Source organism: Clinocottus analis, unplaced genomic scaffold, assembly GCF_023055335.1.
Source record: "Clinocottus analis isolate CAN_PGR_092001 unplaced genomic scaffold, fCliAna1.0.p SCAF_20, whole genome shotgun sequence".
NCBI classification, from domain to species: Eukaryota; Metazoa; Chordata; class Actinopteri; order Perciformes; family Cottidae; genus Clinocottus; species Clinocottus analis.
In genome coordinates, this window is record NW_027175932.1 from 9175467 (window position 1) to 9202259 (window position 26793).

At 43.5% G+C, this 26793-nt stretch overlaps 1 protein-coding gene across 8 annotated transcripts in view; it reads left to right on the forward strand.

Annotated features, from left to right (window-relative positions):
* dock4b (dedicator of cytokinesis 4b) overlaps nt 1-26711 on the forward strand; it is a 103927-nt gene extending 77216 nt beyond the window's left edge. For 4 of the 8 annotated variants that reach the window (XM_068586168.1, XM_068586172.1, XM_068586170.1 and 1 more), the window contains 17 exons: nt 145-293; nt 1580-1666; nt 1900-2004; nt 2283-2424; nt 4465-4631; nt 6470-6556; nt 8079-8255; nt 11012-11095; nt 12164-12283; nt 12582-12703; nt 13618-13738; nt 15317-15398; nt 16777-16886; nt 18592-18664; nt 21053-21169; nt 21938-21999; nt 24349-26711. In XM_068586168.1, the coding sequence (XP_068442269.1) occupies nt 145-293; nt 1580-1666; nt 1900-2004; nt 2283-2424; nt 4465-4631; nt 6470-6556; nt 8079-8255; nt 11012-11095; nt 12164-12283; nt 12582-12703; nt 13618-13738; nt 15317-15398; nt 16777-16886; nt 18592-18664; nt 21053-21169; nt 21938-21999; nt 24349-24804 (2261 nt within the window). In that variant the 3' untranslated portion in view covers nt 24805-26711. Of the gene's footprint in view, nt 1-144; nt 294-1579; nt 1667-1899; nt 2005-2282; nt 2425-4464; nt 4632-6469; nt 6557-8078; nt 8256-11011; nt 11096-12163; nt 12284-12581; nt 12704-13617; nt 13739-15316; nt 15399-16776; nt 16887-18591; nt 18665-21052; nt 21170-21934; nt 22000-24348 lie in introns of all 8 variants that reach the window. The other 4 variants (XM_068586169.1, XM_068586171.1, XM_068586174.1 and 1 more) reach the window with 3 other exon arrangements.
* The last annotated feature ends 82 nt before the right edge of the window (nt 26712-26793 follow it).

A 26793-nucleotide genomic window follows, 5' to 3' on the forward strand; every position in this document is an offset into this window, starting at 1 on the left:
GCTTTTTTGTCTGTTATGTAAAACAATAATCAGATGTAAATCCTTCATCTTTTTGTCCTTACATGCATATCCTGACGAATTTTCTGACCTGCTCCCATAATATGCATGTTATCTCCTGACTGTTTGTGTTTCTGTGTGCCACAGAGGCATCGTACACCCTGCTGCTGTACGATGAGTTACTGGAATGGTCAGAAAGGCCGCTGAGAGAGTTCCTCAACTACCCCATGCAGAGCGAGTGGCAAAGAAAGGAGTATCTGCACCTCACCATCGTCCAGAACTTCGACAGGGGGAAGGTAAGCTTGAACGCAAGCAGAACTTTTCATGTTTGACATTTCCTCTCTTCAGCCCTTTTGTAACGCTGTAGCACTGGGTGCACGGGGACATAATAAGAGTTACATGGAGCTATTAAAAGGTATGTTAGTATCGACATGCTAAAAAAAGCCATCATGACAAAATGATCATTCAGAATGAATACATAGCAGTTATAAATACATGGAATTTAAGCTCATAAGCTTTAACATTAAACATTAATAGTCATGGATGGAAGATGGTGGGTGAGGGGGAGGAGTTCCTCCGCCTATCATTCACATGAAATTAAATCCCCTCATGAGAAAGCAGAGCAGTAAGCTGTACCAAGAAATGCGTGTGACTTGCGGTCAGAGATTTAATTTCTACCTGAAGTGAACTGTGACAACGGCTCGAGGCATCAACACATCTGCGGTTTAATCAGCGGAATCTCTGGCGGCAGTAATTAAAGTAGGATCCATATCGTCCCACAATATCCTACACAATATTCCTGTAAGAAATATTGTGGGAGACTATGACAGCGAGACGTGCGGGCGAAGCGTGACTGACATTGGTGGTGTTGGTTTTGGGCAGCTGCTAGGAATGAACGGAGAGATTGTCAGCTTTAATTAACAGAGCTCAACTGGTTCAGGATGCAGCCGAGTTTGAGAAGTAGTTCACAGGCTTTGCTTTCTGTTCCCTGAGGAAGTGCATTTTTCTGACCTACTCCCACTACTGCTCTCTGCTGATTTCATCTCTTCGTCATAACTACCTTTTCGCCTCTGTTCCGCCCTCTCAAGGAAAAGTGGCGTAATGGAAACCCTCCAGAATCAAAGACGGGCACAAAAAACCCACATCAGCATCCTTGATGAAATAACATAACTCCAAGGAATCATTAAAACTGCTCCCCTCGTTACTCATGGTCCAATTTGCCTTCACTTTCAAAAGCTATGCCATCTGCCGATGCTGCCGTACAGGGATCAGGAGGCAGCGGAAAAAGGAAAGCTTTTCATTTAATTAGCAAGATGGCTGGGTGCTGCGAGTACCTGCATGAGGAGGTTAGATTTAACTCTTGATATTGTTGACTCACCAGTGCCATCCGGTGGGGGAAGTACAGCCTAGCAGCACCACTGCAGAGCGACTTTCAATAAGCCTTCTGTTCATATTTGCTCATCAATCAAATGGATCGGCATGAGCTTCCTTCATATTTTCTATATTTGATTCCTTTTGAGACGGGACACAGTGAGCCTGACAATGAATAAGTGTGTGTGTGTGTGTGTCTTTATGTTTTCAGTGTTGGGAGAACGGCATCATTCTGTGCAGAGAGCTGGCAGACCAATACGAGTCTTACTACGACTACAGGAACTTGAGCAAGATGAGGGTGAGTTGTCCATAATGAACAAGATATATCGACTAAAGAAGCTTTGTTGGTTGAAGTCATACCATGTGATGATGAGGTCATTTAGGAGAACTAGGAACAAAACAAATAAAGTACTTGTATTTATATTGTGCGTCAACTAATTTTTTTTGTTGCTTTTGTCAATCCACCAAACTCGTTATTGATTGCACACTGTTGGGTTTATATTTAGTATTGTCATGTGTTTCCATTACCAGATGATGGAAGCCTCTCTCTATGACAAGATCATGGACCAGCAAAGACTGGAACCTGAATTTTTCAGAGTGGGCTTCTATGGAAAGAAGTTTCCTTTCTTCTTACGGGTAAAGACATCTCTCTATTCCTTCTTTGTCTGTAGCATTTTGAATAGAGTGATACTTGCACCCTCCCCAAAGAAGAAAGAGACCAAAAGGAAGAATAACATTTTCTTATATAAGACTCCTCCAGTGAAAGGTGATATTCAGCAACTCTTACTCAATGCCATTTAATGATGTAACCCGGTCTGCCCTTGGTGGAGTTTGCAGCTGGAAGCTGCTGTTTCCGTGTGCGACCACTAGATGTCAAGCTAACCCCACGCTGCGCTCCGCTCCCCCCTCTGCAGAATAAAGAGTTTGTGTGCCGCGGCCATGACTACGAGAGGCTGGAGGCTTTCCAGCAGCGGATGCTCAACGAGTTTCCCCACGCCATCGCCATGCAGCATGTCAACCAGCCGGACCAGACCATATACCAGGCAGACGCGCAGTGTATCCTTCCTGTAGACAGAGGCGCATGCATAATTAATCGACAAGCGTGGACCATGCTGAACAGACAGTCGAATGTGCGGAAATGCATACAAAAAATGACAACAGCACAGGATGGTTGTGCACACACACAAATACACCCAGAGGCTGCCACACAGCGAGTTTACAGCCGCGCAATTACCTGTAATGAGGCACGCGCTTCTATCCTTCTATCTCTTGCAAACTCTTTCTTATCATTATCAAAGGCTCATTCACAAGAACACACACACACACACACACACACACACACACACACACACACACTGTTCTGACTTACGTGCAGCATATTGAATCTCATAGAACAAAGCACTGTCAAACAGCTCGAACGGCCAAATTAACAATGTCTTGCTATAAAAAAGCAAAGCTCTGAAAGGATAGAAATGTTGAAACGACAGTCATTGGAGTGCCTCAGTTATTTCATTGTGCGCAATAAGCCTAAAAGCAGCACCGCGTGTCTCAAGGACTTTTTTACCTTGGGTTTTTTTTTCAGCTTTCTCTTCCGATTTTTGCCAGTAGGAACATAAAGATGCAAATATGCATCTCAAGTTACAGTTTATACTCTCCTCAAAAGATGCTGTAATCAATCACACATATGCACTCTAGATGACCTTAATTAATTATTCATAATGCAAAAGATTTACAAAACATGTAGTATACTTGTTAATCATTATAAAAATGGCAATAACAAATGTGATGTAATATACAATACACATGATAGAAACATACAGACTTCCCGAACAGACCTAAGCGCTGTTGTGTAGAGACCGAAAGATCTCTAAATGTTTATTTCTGGATATCCATGACGGGTGTATGGAACACGTGACTGAGAAACGACTCCTGTGCCTAAAGTTCTGTGAGCCTCTCACACCTTTGTTGTTGTTTGCCCCCACTTCTGAAACCAAACACACGCCCTCACATAAATCAAGGAGCCGACTCACATCGAGAGCCACACTCTTCATTTCAAATTCAGCTGTACAATATGGGAGCCTTTTTAATAATTCACACTGATGTATGGGACAACTGTTGGCCTATATAGAGGGAGAAGGAGAGAAAAGCAAATACTTAGTGGCATAATGGCACAGTGACTCCAGAGAGCAACACGACAAGAAAGCCAGATGGAGGACAGAGAGACATGTTCATGACACTCTGCTTTTCTTTCTTTTCTTTTTTCTTTATGTATGCGTGTGATGTGTTTGCTCGTGTGTGCTCCCTTCACTGGAAAGGACAGGGATCGTCTGAGCGAATTAGGACACCGCTGTGTTATTCACACGCTAATCAATACAGTCTCTGAGATCGCCCACCCATCTGTATGCCCTTGCCGCAAACACTCATGCATATGAATGTATGTACATTAGCTGACTCATATCTCTCTGGTCAAGTCGCTCATGAGTGCAGGGGTTGCATGTGATGAAGGTGAGCCAGAGCCGCTCAGACAAACACTGCATCACGCCTCTATTCTCCCCCACTGCTCACAATTACTTTTTTTTTTTTCCCCCTTTTGCATTTTATATTTTGCCGTTTGGATCTGCGGTTACTGTGTGCGTCTTTATTTGTACACTGATTGTGTACAGCCATGCCGTGTAGATGTGGTGTGCCTCCTATGTGAGCTCTTACAGCTCGTTAAAAAACAGAGAACTTGCTGCTTTTGGTGCTATTGTTTGTTATTTGTGTAGTGTAGTATTGTGAGGCGTCAGTGGTTTTATGCCCCGAATAATATGTCCTTGGCAGGGTATTGTTTCCACGTGTATGTAGATACAAGTGTGTAGTGTGCGTGTGTGTGTGGGTCTGTATATATATATATATTGCAGGGGAGATGTACTTATCTAAAAGAGGCCTGCTTAATCACCCTGTAAACACTTCTCTGTGTGTGTTTGTGTCCTCTGTGTGAGCCTATCTGCGATCTCCTATGTTCTTTCCGGTCACTGGAGGATTGTTGTGGGTTCTAGTCCACAGTGCTTTCCCGTGTCACTCCCTTGTGCTTGCCTTAACTTCCGGTGCTTCCAGACCTGCAGATCTATGCTGTAACCCCCATCCCAGAGAGTCAGGACGTGCTGCAGAGAGACGGAGTGCCTGACAACATCAAAAGCTTCTACAAGTTCAATCACATCTGGAGGTTCAGATATGACCGACCCTTCCACAAGGGCACCAAAGACAAGGAGAATGAGTTCAAGGTAGGAAAGGGGGGGGGGGATTATGATGATAGACATTGGCACACAAAGCATATGAAGTAGACTCATATGCACACGGTCAGAGGGCAATGTGACACAGATATGCATTTGTGTAATTTCATCCACTCTTCACGTCATGAATTTCTCAATTCGTGTGGGGATATGAAAACAAACTTTTAGATAATGAAATCGCAGCCTTTTACAGCTTGTGGAGTCGCTGCAAAATGCCATGTGCTATGAAATAAAGAGTAAGAAATGCCTTTTTTTTATTTTTTCATATATACATTTATACATTTCAGAGTTTAAAATGAAACATTTATGATCGTTAGCATTTTTTCACAGCAAACCGAAGTGAAACGGCTTCATTTCCCTCCCCCTCTACCTTGTTCAGCGATCATAGGCTTCTGTAGGTAATGATAGTTTGACCCTGAGCCCACGTATGAGCCGGAGTCTAACCCATATCTTATTCATAATGTGTCCGCTAAGACTAATTATGCTGAGCTATTCGTCAGAATGACGTCTGAGGACTGATTCAGACACACATGCAAACCCACACAGCCGCACATACTCTAAACACATACATACGCACACCGCAAAAACCCTGCTATGAGGCTCATAAATATTCAATATTAATACACACACGCCTCTCGCAGTCATTTCATCTCTGTTCCATCAAAGCCATTTGGCCAAATTGAATTACTATGTCGCATTTCCATCAGGGCTGAATATATCTGGCCCCGAGGTGGGAGTAAAATGTATGATGAACTTTTGCATGGTGACGGCAGCCAGTGTGGTGTGATCAGCCATAACAAAGCTGAAGAGAACGCTGTTTCAGAAATTCAACACATAAGTTTCTATCTGCAAAGATCTTTCTATCAGAAAGGTTAAGACTTTTCAACTTCCCGCTCTTAAACTGTAATACATGTTTTTTTGTTTTTTTTCAAGAGAGGTTCATGTGGGTTTCTTGGCCTCAAAAAGCAGAAAATCAATGAAGGGCAGCCGGGTTGTGTAGTGAGTCGGAAGGCTCTTCGTCCGGTACACTGAGGACAACGGATCGATGCTGCATGTCAGCACTCATCTGCTCTGCTGGAGTGTCCTTGAGCAAAACACTGGCTTCTAAAATAAACTTAAACTAAGTTTGTTCCGTGCCAGTTGGTAAATGTGAGCACACTAACATGCTAATTCCACACGTGAACATGGCAAACATTACACCTGCTTCACGTCGGCATGTCTGTGCGCAGGGCAATGCTAATGTTAGCATTGAGCTAAAAGCGCTGCTGAGCCTCAACACAGCCTCGTAGAGATTACTAGTTGTTTATGTTCAAAGTGAACGCTAACTCTTTAAAATAAAAAAAAAGAGAAAACAAAGCTTGAGAAAGGAAGTGCTCCACGATGAAGATATTTTTTGTCAAACTATTTTAAAACTTCTTTCAGTGAGTCCTTCCGGTCTCTGTGAGTTTTACTGCAGGTGCTCCACTATAGTGTGAATCTGTTATGGTAATAGCCTGCAGCGAATGCTGGACTTTTTATAGTTTACGTGCTGTCAGAATAACCTTGTGGGATGTTGGTTTATTGACAAGCATGCAGGCTGACGGGGTAAGTGGTGGAACATGAATGATGATATGAGATATAAGACATGACATCCGACCTGCTCCTTCAAGTGGGTGTTTGGCAGCAGTACTCTTCATGTTTCCCTCAAACTCTGTATACGTAATTACATTTGGTGATGTCTGCCGGAGATAGAGTGCATGTGTGCATCAGGCATAAGTAACTATGGATTTTTTTTCTTTCTTTTTTGAAGCAATCCGCTCACACTCGCAAGTATTTTTGTGTTAATGCAGAGCCTGTGGGTGGAGAGGACAACGCTGACTCTGGTCCAGAGTCTTCCAGGCATCTCCCGCTGGTTTGAAGTGGATAAGAGAGAGCTGGTGAGTGTGACCACCTCCGATGAAGTAACCATGAAGACACAACTGTAACACACAGGGATCTCACCCAAGGGACACGGCAATACACTTTTACTTTGCATGTTGCAATTTAGAGTACTGCCAGCCAATACCCGAGTATCGATTCAAGTCATTTCATTGAACAACAACAATGACCTGGGTCATGACTTTAGCGGGCAATTTGACACATTTCATTTCCTCCATTGAATAGATTAGATGTCGCGATAAAAATCTAATTGCTTTGCTTTGATTGCCAACGTCCAATTTTGAGAATTGATTTTTGCATTGGGGCATTTTACCAATACTAATATAATCCTTCAGCCTGGAATCACTATCATATTTGGCTCGAGTCCATTGCTCCACGTAAATCCCTTCAAAAGCTTTCTGTCTTGGATCTTGTCCTTCAGATCTCTGAGGAGTGGGAGGATTTTGAATGATGTTTGTCCAGCGTATGCAACACACAACACAGTATCCCTGTTGGTCTCAGCACATACTCTCGTGGATAGCTGCTGAGCGTGGTGTGAAATTGTGGATTGTGAACCCAGTGTTATTTTACGTTAGTTATGCGGTGCAATTTATATTACAGAACTGGCAAAAGCTGTATTGGCAACAGGATTAAGCTTTTTTTAATAACAGACGAAGAAAAAGAGAGAAACAAATGCAGGATAAAGGGAAAACCATTGTTTTATGTATCCATGAGTAAATGCAAAAGTGACCATGGAATGAATGTCTATGTGTTTGCAATAATACAGTGTGTGCCTTCTCCTCAGATCTGCTATCATTACATTAACAATGGTTGAAATTACTTAAAAGGCGTTGCAGGTAGGGATAGATAGTGAAAACAATGGTATTAGCAGTTTTATAGCCTGCGATGTTTCTGCTTTTCTTTAGTCTGACTGCACTCATCAGTGTCAACGTCTGAAGCACTTTTCAGCAAAAGAAATAAAAAATAAAATCGGCTCAACTTGCAGAGCACCAAATTTACATGTAGATTTCTCATATATTTCCCTCTGGAGTTGGTTGAGTTTCAAAATAGAGCTGAAGGAAGACGTATTTCACATTACATTCATACATCCGGTGGCAGAAACCCAACTCTAAATGAATGTGCTGGATGTGTAAATGAGCAACTGTTAGCGAACAAGTTCACCACTTAAAAACTTATGAGATGATATTTCCCTATTGTGTTTACAGCTTGTTTTTCCACTGCCCCGAAGGGGCTAACGCTTTGTTAATATAGGTTTGAAATTTCTATATTTCCATAATATGATATCCAGAAATAATGTAAAAGTCACCAGCGGGTGAAAGCCCACCCCAGATTCTCTTCTGTTTTGGAACAAGCTATATAAGCTTACAAGCTCTATATATATATATATATATATATATATATATATATATATATATATATATATATATATATATATAATTATTTTTTTTTGAGCATGTTGAGCTACAGAAGAATTGGCCCCTTAAAAGTCTTTTAATTATAGATTTCATCTACGCTCCGCAGGTGGAGGTGAGCCCGCTGGAGAACGCCATCGAGGTGATCGAGAACAAGAACCTACAATTACGCACATTGATCACCCAGTGTCAGAGCCGGCAGATGCAGAACATCAACCCCCTCACCATGTGCCTCAACGGGGTCATCGACGCCGCTGTCAATGGAGGGCTGGCCCGCTACCAAGAGGTACGAATTGATGGATGGAGGATAGGGTTGGTGGGTTTTTGAGACCGTGGCAGAACTTAGGAGCGACGACATATGGCTTAATGATCCATGAAGGTGGGTTTTAGTGGAGGGACGTACGGACAGAGAGGTTTTTTTTTTTCCAGAGAGAGGAGTGGATGAACAGATGGATGGGTGGATACATGAATAGCTGCGTGAAGGTTTGAATGATATGTTGGATGGAATGGATAGAAGAGTGGAAAGCAGGAGGGGTGAAAGTGGGAAAATAATTAGATGGATGGGTAATGTAGGGATGGATGGATGGAGGGGGGTTTGGCTGATGGATAGATGGATGGATGGATGGATGGATGGAGGGGGGGTTTGTCTGATGGATGGATGGATGGATGGAACGTTTGGCTGATGGATGGATTAGGCGAGAAAGAGGGATCAGATCAGAATATGCCAGACTGAAGAGTGGAAGGAAGGAGTATAGTGAAATGAATGGCTAATAATGGCTGAATGAATGAGATGGGAGTGTTTATGCAGCTGCTATATTCTAAGCTGAAGCGGTAACAGAGCGACACACAGATTAGTGGAGTAAAACTGGAATGTGGTCAATCCCACTGACAAACATTTGTATCTACTGTCGCTCCAATAGCCCCTCGACGGAAGATAATTGCATGATAACAATACAGTACAATTTCACAACCAGGAGGAGCTCAATTTTAGAACAAGGCTTGGAAAAATGTTTTTTACCCTCAACAAACTGAGTGGACTCAGTGACTTGCTTGTGTCGCATAGCAACCACCGTTTCCCACTGGGAGCAAGTTTGTGGGGGTTCATTTTTTGTGCATTAATGTGTGTGTGTGTGTGCAGGCATTTACTGTATGTGTGTGTTTCTGAGTGCATCTTGTGTTTGTGCAGAAGAGCGTGCTTCTGTGTGGAAGTAGCCTATTAAGGTTGGTAGGAAACTTGATCGGTTGCTGAAGTACTTTCCACCTTCACTGCCCATATTTTGTGAGAAAAATGAGAGCATATTTTCAATGATTATTGGCTTCCAATATAGGTACAGAGCAGCCCTTTACTTTGAATCACTGTTGGCAGCATCATGCATTTATTTCTGTGTTTAATATAAACAGCATTTCTCGAGGTAAAAATTGATCTCCAGCTTTCTTTAATTTGTATTTTGATTTCCGACACCCACGGAAAAAAAAAGCCCGACACAGTTCAGTTCTGTAGCAAACGCACAACATTCCTTTTTCTTTGCGTAACATCGCAGTGCCCCACGGAGACGCACGGCATCAATCAATTAATTTCTCTACATAATGCCGATTGGCAGCTGCAGAGGTTTGCCCCGCTACAAATTATAGAGAAATTGTCATTAATATTCAGATGTATTGCTTTAGTTTAAGTTGAAACCCTTGAGGGGGATGCCGTCTGATTCATCCCCTCCTCTCTCCACTTCCCCTTAGCGTTCCATTTCTAATTGGACTTTCCTAATGATTAACTGAGCTACTGTATGGCGAAGACTCGCTCCCTGCGGCCCGACAAAAATATTCCATCATTTGTTGGAGGCTTATTGATTTTAAATTTTTTTTTTGCTGATCCTTATTTGGAGTTTCCCGCCTCTCTTGTAAGATGACTGCCTTGGTACTGACGTGCAGGCTCTTCATAGCACATTGCTTGTAAAGAGGCGTAATAACATTGATGCAATAAAACAATTTCAATCTATTTTGCATGGTTTAATAAAAGAATAACGTGCCATCACGAACAGTGCATACTGATATCTATCTTGAAAAGATGGTCGTCTGGAGATGGTTGTCTGGAATACTAATTTTCCTTTTTTTTTTTTTTTTAAGCATTCAAACTCCGTAGTCGCGTGCATTCTTTGAAAGGCTTCTACCGTGTGCGACACATTTGAAGCAGCGTTGAGAATCTTTTTCTCTTTACTGTCATGCGGCTCCGTCTCTTTGGAGATAAACAGCTGTGTCCTTGGGAGAGAAACCATGTTGATCTTTTTTAGCGAACTCCCCCTTCGCCCTTCCGTCCCATATTTTGGTGCGAGTCTCCCTCTGTGGCAGATTCAAAACCAGATTGCTGGGCCTTTCATCGGCTCGTTGTCTCTCTCCTCTTTGTGTGCTCTGATGCAGATTGAAAAGGATTGAACATAATCTGTTGACACATCACAAGTGTCGATGGCAATGTAAACAGCGAGGGTCTGGCGTTTAATGTATGGCTGCTACAAAATCGGATCATTGAAAGCGGACCAGGCCATTTCTCATCTTATCCGTTTCTCCTTGAAGTCTCCTTTTTGTGAACAAAATGTCTGGAGAAGCGAAAAAGAAAGCGCACTCTGAAACCCATAATCAAGAAGTGTGATGTTTCTGAAGAGACACGATGCTTAGCAGGAAGCAGTTACATGAACGCACGCTTTTAAAGTATGAGACCAAAATTGCCCCTCAAATCAAAGTAAAATCAATCCCTTGATCCCACCATGTGGCACAGTTTCTCTATTTTTAGCCGCTGTGTGCTTTTTTTTTTTTTGATATGACAACACAAAGACCCAGACAGGAGCATTACAGCCTATTTGAGCTGGATCTTAGTTTACTTTGTTTGAATATTTGCTTGGTTTGTTCTTGAATGTTTTTAGCGGAAATGTGTGGACACTAATTCAGTGTGTCAGCCCAGCGGGGATTCAGGTAACACTGCAGCGCCAAATGCTTTGGGCATCAGCTCCCGGTGTGTGCATAACAGATGTTCTGCATTTTGTCTCCACACAGGCCTTCTTCGTGAAGGACTACATTATGAATCACCCGGAGGACGGCGACAAGATCGGGCGACTGAGAGAACTCATGTTTGAACAGGTCTGTAAGAAAGGAGATGTACGTTAATGTAAGAAAAATTCACTCGACCCCTCGGAGTAAAATCATTAAAACAGGAACATGTATTCGTTGCGAGGAAGGAGCGGAGTCAGGAGTACAACGTGAGAGACAAATTGCATATCCAAGACTGCTCAAAGAATGAGCGAAGCACTACCTTCTTAAATAGCTTAAGGTTATCAGTAAACCGAGGCCACCGCGGCGTCTTCATGGCTTCGTCCCACCATTACGTCTTTGGATTGGCCTCGGCGTGGTATGATAACAATGGAATTGCACGTTCTTTCAGAAAAGAGACACACAGATTCCCCTGCCTCATGGCTATCAGGAGAAAGATTAAACAGAGACAGTAAGATGAGAAGTCTGAATATAACATTGAAACAGTAGTTGATTAAGTGTAAATAAGTTTTTCTTCCAACAGTTAAGTTAAGTGTCGTGTGTGTGCTCATAATGTGGTGATTGCCAAACAGAAACTAGGCTGATACATGTGTCTGAAAGTTAAAAAAAAACAAAATTTAAAACATGGATTACATCGACCAGTATTCATCATGATTTTGTTCGTATGCAATACTTTTTGAGCGGGATCCATTAACATTGTTCCTTCAAAAGAGTTGTCACCAAGATACGTACTAAGTGGAACATTTTGCTGGGGTTTTATTACTGCAATTAGTTGGTCCAGCCCTTAATGATAGTTATAATAATTACAGCCCTTTTTTAGACTTCAAGCGCCCACGCTCTAGTGCTTATATCAGGTGAGATTAGCTTGGCTTGATATTTACTTTCGTCTCATTTTATTCACAAAGTTCCTATTGGTTCTTTTTTCATAAGAATGGCACAAATAAAAACCCACTTTGCAATTAAAAGTGTTAAATGGAAAGTATTCCACTGAATTTGCAGACAAATCTTCACCAAGCGTGACTGCAACAAATGAGCCAAATATTTTGCAATTTACACAGATGATTCACAGATGAAGTAGGAGGAATAAAAGCTCTGTTTATCTCTCGACTAGGTTTGTTTTGTAATATCCAGAGATGATAATCAGCCTTTGTTCCGCAGGCACACATTCTGGAGTACGGCCTCGCCGTGCATGAGAAGTTTGTTCCCCAGGACATGCGACCTCTCCACAAGAAGCTAGTGGACCAGTTCCATCTGATGAAATCCAGTCTTGGCATACAGGTAAGCCAGAAAACAAGACCCGGTGACACTTCAGTACATCTTTAACAATCCCACTTGTGTTAAAGATTTCACTCAAATCATTAAACCTTTTATGGAAGTGCACACTGTGTGTGACAACAGATGCCGACCGCTGTGTTTAGACTTCCGACTGAATGACCCCTTTAGTCCTCCTACGTGAAAGCCACCCCTCATTAAACATCCTTCCTTCTTCTGGTTTTGTGTGCTTTGTTGACATACCTCATGCTGGCACGAAGCATTTAATCATGTGCACTGCCTCTTCTCCAATTTACAACCGCAGGAGTTTCCGGCTTATGTGCGTGCAAGCCCAGTGCACTTCACCAACGGGAGCCCACGCACCTGCAGGAACTCTGTGCCCAACATCATCAGCCCAGACGGTGGCAGAGGGGTTGCCAGGCGGAGGTGAAGACTTTTTTTTTTTTTATTATTTTGGGATATTTTATTGATGTTCCGTCTATGTCTTCCTTTCTTTTTTTCCCCTCAATTCAAAAAGCGCACCAAAAGCTCTTTTTTTTAAGTTTCTCCTTCACATTTTCTTTGCTGCCCCTCTGACTTCAACTCACCTCCTTCTTTTTACTTTTTTTGTCATGTCCCCACCTCACCTCGAACACCACTCTCTGTGTGTTTGCTCTCTTCTCCCTTCTGTTCCTTACTGGTACGGCTCCATCTGGGCTTACAATAAGTGGGGGCTGCCGGCTGGCACCCACGGTGATATTTCTGTTTGGCTGCTGCCTTGCCGGCAGCGTGTGTGCGTGTGCGTGTGTGTGTGTGTGTGTGTGTGTGTTATGTGAGAAAGGGATTTTGATGTGTTCAGTGACCCTGCCACTCTGTCTACCTGCGACATTCTCCCTCCACAGTCTGATCCCAGGGGACAAAGCCGCCCATACAGACACACACATCACCTCAGTCTCCCAGTGGCATTTCACGTTTTACTTATTGAGTTTTGATTTCTTTTTCGCTCTCTGTTTGGCAACACAAAAACAAGTTCTGTATTTTGGTGATGACTTCTGCTTTAACCTTCCTTTTTTTTAAAAAAAAAAAACAGTGTTTGTTCTCTAACCTTTCTGTAACACTTGTGTCTGACAAGTGCTTGATGGAACGCTGTGATTGCTGCATCGATTATCTTCTTGTGATCTGACATTTTCTGTCCCTGTTTGTCTTTTCCCCTCCCTGCCTGCCTTTTTTGTCTGGCTTTTCATGCTGAATTTTTGGTGAGTGAAATCCCTGAAAGCTAAGGAAACAAAATACCAAAACCTCATGTCCCTTTTATCGAAAGCCGCCTGAACCGTGGCCCTCTGTCTTTCTGTCACCCTCAGCCTCCCCAGCTACCCTGCGGTGAACCGCTACTCCTCGTCCTCGCTGTCGTCTCAGGCCTCCAATGAAGTCAGTAACATCACAGGGCAATCAGAGAGTTCGGATGAAGTCTTCAACATGCAGGTAATCTCCCTCATCTTCTTTCTTGTACACACATACACACAACCTCGTAGACTTCCCACACAGCCGCACAAAGAACATTGAGTCCATATCCAAAAGCCTGTGGCCGCCTGCTCCCTGCAGATTTCATGCGCAATACTTTTTAATCCTCCACACTTCATTCAACCCCCATCCCTCTTCTCCACTGACACTTTCTCTCTATCGTCCTCTCCACTTGTTCAGAGCTTTGTCCGGCTGAGCAATTTGTTGTGATTATCAAAAAAGGACACAGTGCTTTGTGTGGTCCATCCAGGCAGCTTGCTGGAGTTTGGCAGCAATCTAAACTAGATTTGGCCCATTCAGAAAGCTGCTGACAACTCCTGGCAAGCAGTCCGGTGCACCTGGCAGGCCTCGAATAGCAGGACGCAGACACAAACACCGGAGGAAAAATCCTGTTGTCGGGGTATCTGACGGAACCTATTGCAATGTTCATTTTGGACATCGTCGCTTTTATTTTATAGGTCAAGTACATTTCACTGAACGATGATCTTACAGACAAGTCACATGACGAGTCACAAGAGCATTAGGATTTTAACCCCCTCCTGTCTGGGGGGCGTATATTGAGAAGGTTTCAGTAGCAGACTGCGATAGATTGGACATAGATTTTAAGTGTTTTTTTTTGTCTTATCCCGTGTCATCTGTTGATCTATACTAATAATAACACTTTCTATGATGCCCATGTCTACAATAATTACAAACATACTTATAATCTGCTAGCCACAAGCGCTTATACATGTTCATATGCTTTATAATAATATTCCTAACCAATCATAAATAATTGTATAATGACTTATGATGGTGATTCAGTTTTACAAAAGTTGGTGTGTCGTTCTTGCATATATTTCCTGATATTTTTTCCCTTTACTTAAAGCAAAAATATCCACTCATAGTGACTCATAACCCGCCTTTAATGTAATCTGCTTATAAATCAGGAATGTCATTACTTCACATAGAGCACCCAATGCCACTTAATCTAATGACATTATAATGCATTCCAACAGTGATCGCAATGCATGATACATGGAGGATAATATATAACAACTCTGTGAATTATAATACACTATGATCTTTGGAAAAATGATATTGAGTGACCAGCAGTTATGCAGTATTATGATACCTAAATATGAATCTATCACCAAACAGCCGATTAGCTTCGTCTCACTGCGTCTTGTCTTGGCAACACTGCTAAGAATAATCCAGCCCATAACCCCCGTAAAACTACCTCATGTTGTTTTTATGGACTTGGATGGACACACATTTATATAGCTTCCTTTCTCGTCTTCCGACTACTCAGAGCACCATTACACTATGTGCCAATATTCACCCATTCACACAGACACACACATTCATACACTCTTCCAATCAGTAGGCGGCTCTCTCTACCTCCTGAGCCACAGCCACCCCGACCTCTGTTGGTACATATTAAATAAACAAGATATATACGGTGTTCATTATTGAGTTTAAGATTAACATCACAAATTTACTATTTTCTAGTTCATGTTCATGATGTTGTTGTTGTTGTTTTTGTCATCCCACCTACAGCCCAGTCCGTCTACCTCAAGCCTCAGCTCCAACCATTCTGCCTCGCCCAACGTCACCAGTTCAGCCCCTTCCAGTGCCAGAGGTGAGGCTCTACAGAAAGCACTCATTTTACAATGTAATACACGGTGGGCTTTTAGCTGATATTTCACTCCAGAGTGACTCACACGGAGGAAGAAGACATAGGTTCAGCTGGACACGCGGAGCATAGGTCACTGGACCTTTGACCTTTTGAGTGGAACAATGTTCTCTCAAACCACCGCAGCATCCTGTCTGGTGAGGTCAGCGAGGTTAGACGGCGGCTTGGGAACACCAGCAAGGGGAGGGTGATTGGGTAGAAGAAGAGACGGACTGGGGAGGGAGGGTGAAGGTAGGGGGGGGGGGTTAAAGGGAAAGTTGGAGACTGAGAAGATAGAGAGAATACAAAATGAGATGGGATGAAAAATGAAATGGGCTGCGACGTGGTGGTGACAAATGCTGTTGAAAGAAACATGGATCCAGTGAAAATGCGAGACGCAGCAAGAGAGAGTAAGAGATGATTAGAGCTCTATGGAGTCTCTCTCTTGGACCTCAACACAATCTCCAGTCCGACCCTGGGCCGTCCAAGCCTCCTCTTCAGTGTGAATATCTAATGCTTTCCCTGTCTGCCGTCTTATCTCGCTGTGTTCAAATGTGCAAACGGGTTTCTGCCTGATCCAGATCATAAAAAATAAGGATATATGGAGACGTTTATGGAAGCTTATACACTCGCCTTTGGCAGGCTGCTGGCAGCGGGAGGCGCCCTTATAAAAGTGGCCTCTGTCTACCCATAAAGCCCGCGGAGAATTATTGCGTGTGTGGTCTTATCTGAATGAGAGCCAGCGATGGGTATCTCATACTCGTATGATAGCCCTCCAAGTGCTATCGCGTTCGCTAATGGATCAAGATCCATACAGTGGCTAACACCAGTTGAGGGGAAGTGCTGTGAAAACGGTGCCAGCAAGTACCGTGTGTGTGCGTGCGTGTGGGTGTGTGTGTGTGTGTGTGTGTGTGTGTGTGTGTGTGTGTGTGGGCTTTTTTTTCTGCATGTGTTACACGTGTTTCGGTGTCAAGGTTTAGCACGTGCATCTGTCTGTTGTAATTGTTCAGTCGAACTGAGGAGGTGAGGGAGTGCGCATGGACGGAGTTAGATGTGTGTGTGTGTGTGTGTGTGTGTGTGTGTGTGTGTGTGCGTGTGTGTGTGTGGGAGAGAGGGCAGGCCATTTATCATGTCGTGGAGCTAGTGAGGCTGAAAGAATGGTCGAGAGGCTTGGAGGGAGAAAGAGAGATTGGCCTTTCCTGATTGCCAGTATTCGTGGGTAATAGTCTAACACCTTGCTGCTATTTGGTCCCTTATGGGTTGCACATGATTGTGTGCGTGCGTGTGTTGGTGTGTGTGTGCGTGTGTGTGAAACTGCTCTAATGTCTTGTACTGTCCATTCCAGGTTCACCCCAGATGGCAGAGAAACACAAGCATTCCAGAGAAAATGCCTGTCTGTCTCCACGAGACCGACCGGTCAGCGCCATCTTCCCCAACCCCATGGACCCTGCACAGGTTAACACACACACACACACACACACACACACACATGCACGTATTCACCTACACACACACGCGCGCGGGTGTTATAACCAGGAGGAATGGCACATTATCTCTTGTGTTCCAGGATAGAGTGATTGTCCAGTCAAATAAAGTGCAACTGTCCCTCCTTATGGAGGACTCAGATGAATGTTTGTAGCAAAGAAAAAGGTGGATAAAAAATAGACAAATTAGCTTTTGACCTTTCAGGGACCAAACGATGAGAAAAGATGTCTGCGAGTATGAGGGAAGTTTGAGAATGTGCTCCTGCTGTCACATTTGTATTCTTATATTTGGGATAAAGAAAAAGACGACATGTTGCAAAGCCTGCAACAGAAGCACACAAAGCATCTGAACCGTTTTGTGAAATCAATATATTAAAAGGATATAATTTGCTCACTAATATTGTCATGTTGACATGTAATGCTCTGAAAATGAAGGCGTGCGGGGAGAAGTTGGCCATGACTCCCATGGTGCATTTTGGAAAGAACCATCCAGTCACCAAGCCTAAGATTAGTTACGTTAGAAGTTTAAGATTGCAGTGTTGAGAAAACTAATAATACATTTAGCAACTACGTTGCTGTGTTTCGTTCCCAAATGCAACAACAAAGTGTTTTTTGGATTCCCTCCAGCTCTGCTCGCTCTTCTTCTCCATAGCAACGGCGGCCAAGGCTAATGTGTTTTTTAGTATTGAGAGCCGCCTGCGTTTTCATGTAATGCGACACTGAGACTATAATACCGAAAAGTTTGAAATGGGAATGCAGAATTCGATCGACTATTTTTTAATGGAAAAGGAAAACTGGTATTTTTTCCTCTCTCCCTTGCGGCTCTTACAGATGGGCGTGTCCTCTTCTGTCGAGCTCACCTATACCAATCTATATCAGTTTTGACGGCCTTAATGAGTGTTCAGAAACCCAAGTCCACTTTGTCTCGTACAGCACATCTCAATGGGTGACTTGCGGCAGTCCAGCTTTGCCTCATTTTTAGTTTAAAAAAACAACAATAACATTCCAGTAATGCAAGAACAACAGCCAACAACAACAACATGATACTGCAGTGTCTTCTCTCGCTGAAGGGCGGTGTGTAACGTAATCACACACTCTATCCTCAGAGACAAGGCTTCTGTAACATTGGGTGTTTGTTTTCCAAGGCCCTTCGCCTCTCACGGTCAGCACCGCGGCCACAGTTCACCTGTTTTGCATCGCTTGTTTGGGCTGAATCAAAAGAATCGTCGTTATTTTACAGATAGAAATAGATGGTGGGAGACCTGGAAGCAGTGAAAGACCAGCTATTAGCGGCTAATGGAACATTGATTATTATAAACATTGATCACTTGTAACATTTACTGCAAAAAGAAAAGAAAAGAAAATCTGATCTATATTTTTAGGGATGGAGGCGGAGTGCTCATCACTTCTACAAATATCACACCCCTGCTAGACATAAAGGTCATTACGCATTCAGCACTCTGTCTCTCTGACTCAGTTGCTGTCTGTGCCTCCCTCGGTCTGTTCTATCGAATTTCTGGGGGGGAAAGATTTCACACCTTGATATTTATTTTAACCGTTCAATATTCAATTATTCCTCTCTGCTTTAGAGCTGGAATTTACCTGTGTTATCTCAAACACACTGTTTCACGCTGTACATATTTGAGAGTCATTTGGACTATTTCTCCTGTGTGCAGAGAGCTCCTCCTCATCAGATAGGTGACGCCACTTTACCGAGGAGTGACCCCAACCTGTCGGCGCCAGACAAAGGTAAAACACCACCTTTAACATATTCTGTTACATCCTTCTCTTCCAATGCGCTCAATGAATAGCGGCGTTCTACATTCAGCAACCTTCGGAAATACACTCTCACCTTGCAGGAAATCCCCTCAAGCAGAATAATAATGCCAAAGTGAGGCGAGATAGGTTATGGTAAAGTGCAGTTTATTTTGTTATTTATCGTTTTGAGCGTTGGTGGCTGTTGGAGCGGTGATGCACAGGCGCTGCGTCAGCAACGGGCTTCTCCTCTATTACTCCCTGACGCACACACCGCTGTTCAGGCTGGCGGTCATCTGTCCAGACACGGAGTGTGTGTGACAGTTTCACCTCGGAGTGACTTGAGACGTCTGTCTTCACACAGCTGCTTCAGGGACCGCCTGAGGATACACACACACACACACACACACACACACACACACACACACACCTACCATACTGGGCTCCGTTTTTCCTTCAACACCATACAGCTTTTCATCTTCCCTCATCCTATAAGAGTAATTAAAATGGCAGGTACTATTCCTGCAATGCTGATAGACGGGTGTGACATTCAAATTTATGAATCCATATCTATTAGTTAAGCCCCCCTGGTTGTCATTTTTGCTCAGCATAGCCAAGGCGAGATGCACATTTCTTGCATTTTGTAGGTAAAATAAGCCCGTGAGTTGAGACTAAAAAGCTTACAGCCCCCACCCTCTTGTGTAATTAACAAAAAATGCTTTTCTCTGAACTTTTGAGAGTAATGCATTTCCTTCCATCAGTGCTTCTCACAAACACTTTTGTGTTATAATTGCGAGGACTGCGGAAGGGACGCCTCAAAATAAACAGTGAAGAGTGAGGATACGATAGCTTCCTTGCGACTCGCACACCTTTTCCGTGTTATTCCAGCACGATCTGTGAAATAATGCAGCGAGAGCCCGATGAGCTGCCACAGTATGGTGACATGACACCTTTATGCATGCGACAATGACAAAAGGTGCTAGAATTTACACGAAGCCTGCGATTGTGTCAACGTGTTGTTCGCCCCAAATCTGCTGCCTCGAGTCCCAAATCATAACTCCAGTTACCAAATATAGCTTTGTTAAAATAGGACGCTTGCCAGACTCTTTGTTTTGCTGTGAAATGAGAATGAAGCCCACTCAGTCGCGGTGTCCGTAGGCATCAGACTGCCACCACTTCATAAACTGTGAGCTGACCAATCGCCCTGACGGTGATTTCAATAGCGTGTGATTACATTTTGTTTTTCCAGAGACGCCTGCACTCGATGCAGCTCCGAGACCTGAAGAGGCTACTTTAGTTTGATTGAATGTGACCCATAAACCTGAAGAGTAAACATGAACCGTCTGAGGTTTCTACCCGAACAAGTAGTGTTGGCTCAATGGTGTGTTTTATAGTTTGTTCCTGTTGATATGAAATCTACATTTAGGAAAACCTATTAACCTGCGTTCACACCAGATGTGCAGGTGTGGATTTGCACAGAATACGGACATTATTTTTCTCTTTTCCATTTCCTCGCTCTATTTGGATGCTTTTGTTGGATTTCGTACTCCTATCTACCACAAATATCACTTCTGCAGAGGTTTGTTTTGCTGTTTGACCTGAAGCAACACGTTGCATGCCTATGTCATGCCCCTGCAGTGATGTAATGTCGGTAATAGGAGTACAGAAACACTTTTATGGACTAAAATCATCTACCAAATCTAAATAGGATGTCAAAATGTACACTGAGCTGTGCTTTTCTGGCCTCATTTGTGAGCCTTAGCGGCTGCCTGGACAGTCAAAGTCCCAAATGCGCTGACAATGCATGTCCAATGGAGCTCTAGCGGTGTCAGGAGGCAGAATTAGAGACGGCGCTATAGGACAAACTCTCTGATGTCCCAGAGTTCTATGACTCTGGTCTTTCTATGAAATTAAAAAAAAATCTCAAGCATGGCATAATGTATTGGAGCTGAAGAGGATACCGGGCTGAAAGATGAATTTTATGGTTGATGACATTCTGAATGTGCCTAATGGAAGAGTTAATACTTCTCAGATATTGCTCGATCGGATGTGCTGCATGCGAGTCAGCGACATCACCTTCTTTCAGGCCACAGGGAAAAGCAAAAATACAGAAATCCGTCAAGTGAAATAATGCAATCTGGTTGGCAGAAGACGGCGCGTTCATGTTGGATTCCATGAACACGCCATTCCATTCCGAGTTTTTAGGACTTTTAACGTAACGCACTTCATCCTACACTCAATCTGGAGCAATATATACACTGTATGTTATTATCATTTGTTTCCACGTTATCATGCCATCCATCTGAAATGTGTTTCTCCATGTTGTTTCGTGTCATCCCATAATCCTTTTGAGTGACTTGTAATGTTTCTGTGTACTGTAAGTGCGACCCACACCCAGTAGCTGGAGCCTAGACAGTGTCAAAGAGGGCGCCCCATCCTTCTCTGACTCTTTTGGCAAAATGCTATGCCCTCCTGTACCTCCTAGGCCACCGTACTCAGGTAAAGTGGCTGATCATGATGAACTCTCCGGTTTGAAGAATGATACTAATTTCTCCACTCCGACTTTTGACACCTGGGGCTTCCCGCAAATCCTCCTACAAAAGCATTTTTCCACCTGAGGCCCTCGGCTACCGTTTCCTGGCTTGCTGCTCCTAATGTCATGCACGTCCGCGATGGCAACAGCATTTGCTTCACTAACTGACTTTGATAGATATTTCTGGTAGGAGATGTGTGAGTTCAGCTCAAGTCAGGCCCAATTGAAATTCCAGTCAATTTCCCAGACTTTACTCCTGAAAAATGCATGTCATTACATTTCAACAACGGCTTTCTGCACCACCAACTCGCACTGTATTTTAGTTGTTTACTTATATACAGATTCAACAGATTTGACTTATCCCCGAGTGCTTTCTGATCTATCATGCTGGCCAGCAGCGGAATACACAGATGGAGCGTCTCCCAACCCCCCAAACACACATGCACACACACACACACGTACACACACACACACACACACACACACACACAGTCGTCTGCCCTCATTGCATAGAGCAGAAACAGCTGTTTGATGTAGAAACAGCTTAAGGCAGCCTAAAGGACCTGCAGAACATCAGCGCTTCATTGATGCTTTAGGCCAATGGCTCTCTCAGCTCCATGTGTGTATCTTTGCATGACTCACGCTGTGTCATCATGGTGAATGGAAGAAAACGGCTGCCTAATTTGAATTCCTCCTCTTTTCTCTCTCTGTCTCTCTCATCTGGTCGTCAGCAGGCTCCTCGGCGAAAAACATGAGGTCGCAGTCTCCTGTCTCTGCGTCCAGATCGCCGCAAAAGGTTGGTTCTGTCTGTGTTACTCACGTCCTCCTGTCCGTTCGGTGGGAGTTTCAGGCAATTTCCTTTTTTTCTTTTTGTATCGTTCCTTTGTCTTTCCCTGAGATAGCCTGACCTTGCTTAGTGACAGCCTCGGGGCCGTTGTACTGCACTGCTGTGGTCTCGCCGGCCAGCTGCGGGGTCTTTATCCTACTCTGTGTCAACCCCAGGCCTGGGAGCTTTGCATTACTGTTCACTGAAGCTGCTAACTGCTCCAGTGCTGCAGATTTTGTAGCCTTTTTATGACACGACTGTCCCAAAGAGGACCCAAAACGGTACTGGCTGGAGGGCACTCATCGTGTTAGCTAAATGTACACCTGGTGGGCGCCAACTGTTTTCCACCACGTTTAATTCTGGCTCTGAGAGGAGGTCACCTCCTGGCCCGCTTGCCAAAGATATGCATAACCAGATGGATTTATTCAACTTCACTTCATGCACTCGTCAGCAAATTTAAATTTCAAAGACTGAACCCTATTTATGTTTTACTTTTTTCTTCGTTATTGATGCTGCGAGACCTGCGAGTGCTGTATTGAATGTTCCCTCTAGCATCTCTTAAACAAGTTTTTAATACCTCTGACCTCCAGTGTTTTTATGTTTATCTGCAGTTAAACTGATTACTCTCGCTTTGTCTCCAAGCTCTGATTTGTTGTTAATGAGCCTCTTAGTAGTTAATACCAGACTGCACAAGCGGCAGAGGTCCAGGAAAGGTTAACTATGCACCGAGTGAGCTTTTAATGAGGGATACAAAAGTTGTTTTGAAACTCTGGTGAACCGACGCTCGTCTCCTGCTCACTGTTATCTTTCCTGCGGGCTTGTCACGAGCGTCGGTGCAAAGCTCCCAGCATTGTTTTGCGGGTGCCATGTCTTCTCGCATGTGACGACTACCACGTGTGAATGCGCTTGTTCGTGTGTGTGTGTGTGTGTGTACGTGTGGTCCGTGTGTGAGGCGGAAAGAGAGAGCGAAAGAACGACTCTGGGAAGTGTGAGTGACAGCCTGGCACTCAGCATGCTCAATCAATCACGTCTCGGTGTGCGTGCATGCACGTGCGTGTGCGTGCGTGTGCGTGCGCGCACATGTCTGCATCCGTGTTTGTGTGTGTGTGCTGATAGAAGAGGCCCAAAGTGAAGTGCCGAGCTGCCCATCACAGCACAGCCAGAGATGGGTCCTATGTGGACCTCCAGCAGGCCCCATTATCTGGCACAAACACACACACACACACACACACACACACAACATCAGTCAGTGCAGCCAGGGGCCCATTACCAGACCACAAACCCCAGGACAGATAGTGAACCTGCAGAAAACACACGGTGCCAGTCTGACAGGGCTGCAGCTACTAGAAATGCGATTCAGTGGTAGCCTCTCTCTGGAGAACTGGGTCAGGAGTTTAAACTGCTTGTCAGCACTATATTAAATACACAGATTTTCATCACGGTCGCCCCAGATGTGGAAAAAGGTTTGTCCAGTCGTGCATGCTAAATGGATACCTCTCTTCGTGCGTGCCCCCTGGAGCGTGAGCAAAACAACCTTACTGATCAATTGTATACTCCACTAGATCCAATTACATTTTTAGCAGATATAATGGCAGCGTGGTGTAATTGCTTAGAAAAACATTTTGATGAGCGATCGGATTTTTGAGGTGGGGGAAGTGTGGCATATTGTGTTTTTTCATCTCGGTGCACAGGGCCGGTTGATGGAGTTTAAAAACCTGGCCCTCTCAATCTGTTCACTTTTCTTCTTTTTTTTAAAGTATTTATCGCAGCTGTAGGGCTGTGTCAGCACATGTTGGAGACGGCAGAATATGGCATGCATACGTTATGGTTGCATGCTTTCCATAATGATTAAAATAATGCCATTTTGCCATATTATGTTGAGTTACGTTCTTTCAGGTGTTAAACTATTTGTTTGCTTTCTTGTGCAATGCTGGATACTTTAACTTCACAAAAAAGGTCTTTAAATTACAATTTGTTGTCTTTCAAAAAGGAATTCCAGAGTCATAATTAATATAATAGTTACTCACAGCCACAGTTTGCCGTTACCCAAACAGCAAATCATTACGATAGAGAAGCTGGAAAAAGGTCATGTTTGACTTTCATGGTTAAAAAAAACGGATTTTTAGGGGCTGTTAGGATGCTATTCAAACAATGAATTGATAATCAAAAGGTTTGTTTGGCTAATCAATTAATCGACCAATAGCTTGAGCTGCTTTAAAGGACCGGAAGCAGAAAATGCCAATCTATATCCAACGAACATCTTGTATTTTCACATGAAGAAGACACATTCATTCCTTTCCATTCTTTCTCCCCCTGTAGACCACAGTGCCACCGTTCACCCCTTCGCCCACCGAGTGCCAGTCCACCAGCCTGGTCTCCAACTCCCCCGTCCTCTCCGGCAGCTACAGCAGCGGCATCTCGTCCCTCAGCCGCTGCAGCGTGTCGGAAGCTTCGGGCACGGAGCTGCCCGCGGGTGACCACGCGTCCCATCCGCTGCCTCCTCCCGGCACCCTGCCGAACTCTGTCTCCAGCAGCTCAGACGAGCCCATCCGCAGGGAGAACAAGACGCCTCCCCCCTACAGCGTGTACGAGAGGAACAACCCCCGCAGGCCCGTGCCGCTGCCCCACAGCCTCTCCATCCCCCCACAGACGGACCCCCCGGCCCTTCCGCCCAAGCCTCACCAGCTCCGCACCGGCAGCATGAAGCTGGACGGGACCTCTGACCCTCGAGTCCCCAGACCACGGCCTCTGCCCAGGAAGGTGTCCCAGCTATAGGCGCTGGCTCGGGTCCAGGTCTGGAGAAGAAACACACTGGCGTATTTTGCACTTTTCTACTGGGCACTCACTTTTTTTTTGTGATCTTCAGTTTGACATTCCTGACCGACATCACAATAAAAGACACGGGCCTATAGATTAACAGGCAGTCAAAAAAAAAAAGACTGAAGAAGCGGTCAAATATTGAACGTTTCTTTTTGTATTTACTAGAGGGCATTGCATTGACTTTGACTTGGTCATTCTGCACTTTTAGCTCTAGTATGTATAATAGGTCACCACGGTCAGTCATAACATATGTTTACCAGAACACTCTAGAAAAACACAGTTTTGATAGATGTAATAATTTCAAATATATGTATATTGGTATATATGAGAATTGTTTTTGCCTTAAGTATTGGAAACAGAGTCTTTTATCCGTGAGTCTTGCACGTTTTTCTTTCTCTTTTTTTGAAACGACTCGTACATTTGTATACTATATGGCTAAAAAGGTGCTAGAGGCCTCGAGTATGCATTTCAGTGAAGTGTAGTAGAAACGGGTGTGTTCCCATAGTCATATCCACACAAGCACTGGGATTATATTACCGTCAAATAAAAAAGAAAAGAAAAGAAAAGCTGTTATTTCTGCCAGACGAAAATGTCATTGTTATGCATTGATTTAAAAAGTTTGGCAAAGATAACTTCGGCATAGTAATGGGAGCAATTTTGACTGCGCAGTATTTCACTCCACACGGTCATATGTAAATCAGAAAACAAGAGAGGTTTTCAGTGGAAAGTTGCCATCAAAACCACTCTACTGCCCTTCTCTTAAGAATTTTTAAATCAGCCTTTCACACTTACCAAAAATTGCCCCCATTAACAGTAAAATCATGAGCCTGGACCAAACACAAGGGCCAAAGCTGGTGCAATTGCATGCTTAGAACTTTGCCTTTGACCATCGACATTTAGATGAACACACCCTATCCCTCCTGCATGATGTACATGACAACAGATCTTTAGGGGGTGCGCCAAGTATTTTGCCAAAGGAAAATGTACATTTTGCTGTAAAGATACTTTTGTTAAACTGGATCAGAGAGTTTTAAGACTGAATTTTTATTTCACCCCCCAAAAAAAGTCCAATTAGACTGTTACGTATTGATCAGTTGTTACTTGAGAGAAGCACAAACGAGACTTAATTGTCTGCATTTCGACCATTACTGTTTTTAGGAACTCTGGATTGGACGGAGCAGTACAATTGGAAGCGAGTTTCACTCTTAGCAGCAACCTTAAAACACACAAGGACTGACACTCTATTGAAGAAATATTTACAAACTAATCATTGTCAAATATTTGTACAGTTGAGATTTACTTTGTGTTGATTAAAAAGATGGACGTGAGTTGACTGCACTATCACTAGTTGCACAGTTCAACCACATTGCATTGCTGCAGTGAAGTAAGTTTTCTGTGGCAGGCACATTTCACATTGTTTTGTAAAATAGAGGACACTTTGGCTTAAAATATTCATCAATCGTAAATTCTGTGCACCATTTTAATTTTTTTTTGGGGTGGGGAGGGGGCTTTGATATTGTTTGTATGTTTCATTTTTGTATTGTTAATTTACTTTTTGATTTGTTGTGAATCTTTGAGATTAAATATTCACATTAATCAGTACTTGAGAACCTGTAAATTATATGATGAGATTAATGTAAGTATGCCAAATATAAAATTTGTGTATTACAATTAATGTAAATATTGTGTTTTTAACAAAATGTAGCTATAACAATTTACAGCTTTGAATGTAATGTTGAAGCGGCAAATTATTATTATAAATGTTCAAACTTTTACGGTTTTGTGAGTGTAGAAAAACTAAGGTCATGCATAATGACACCTAACACATTTACAAGTTCAATAAACTGCCTATGTAATACAAATGGACTGATTGGGAGATTTCTGTTACGAGACCGTGGAGATGTGGGATGTAGAATTCATATTTTTATGGAATATGGAGGTTTT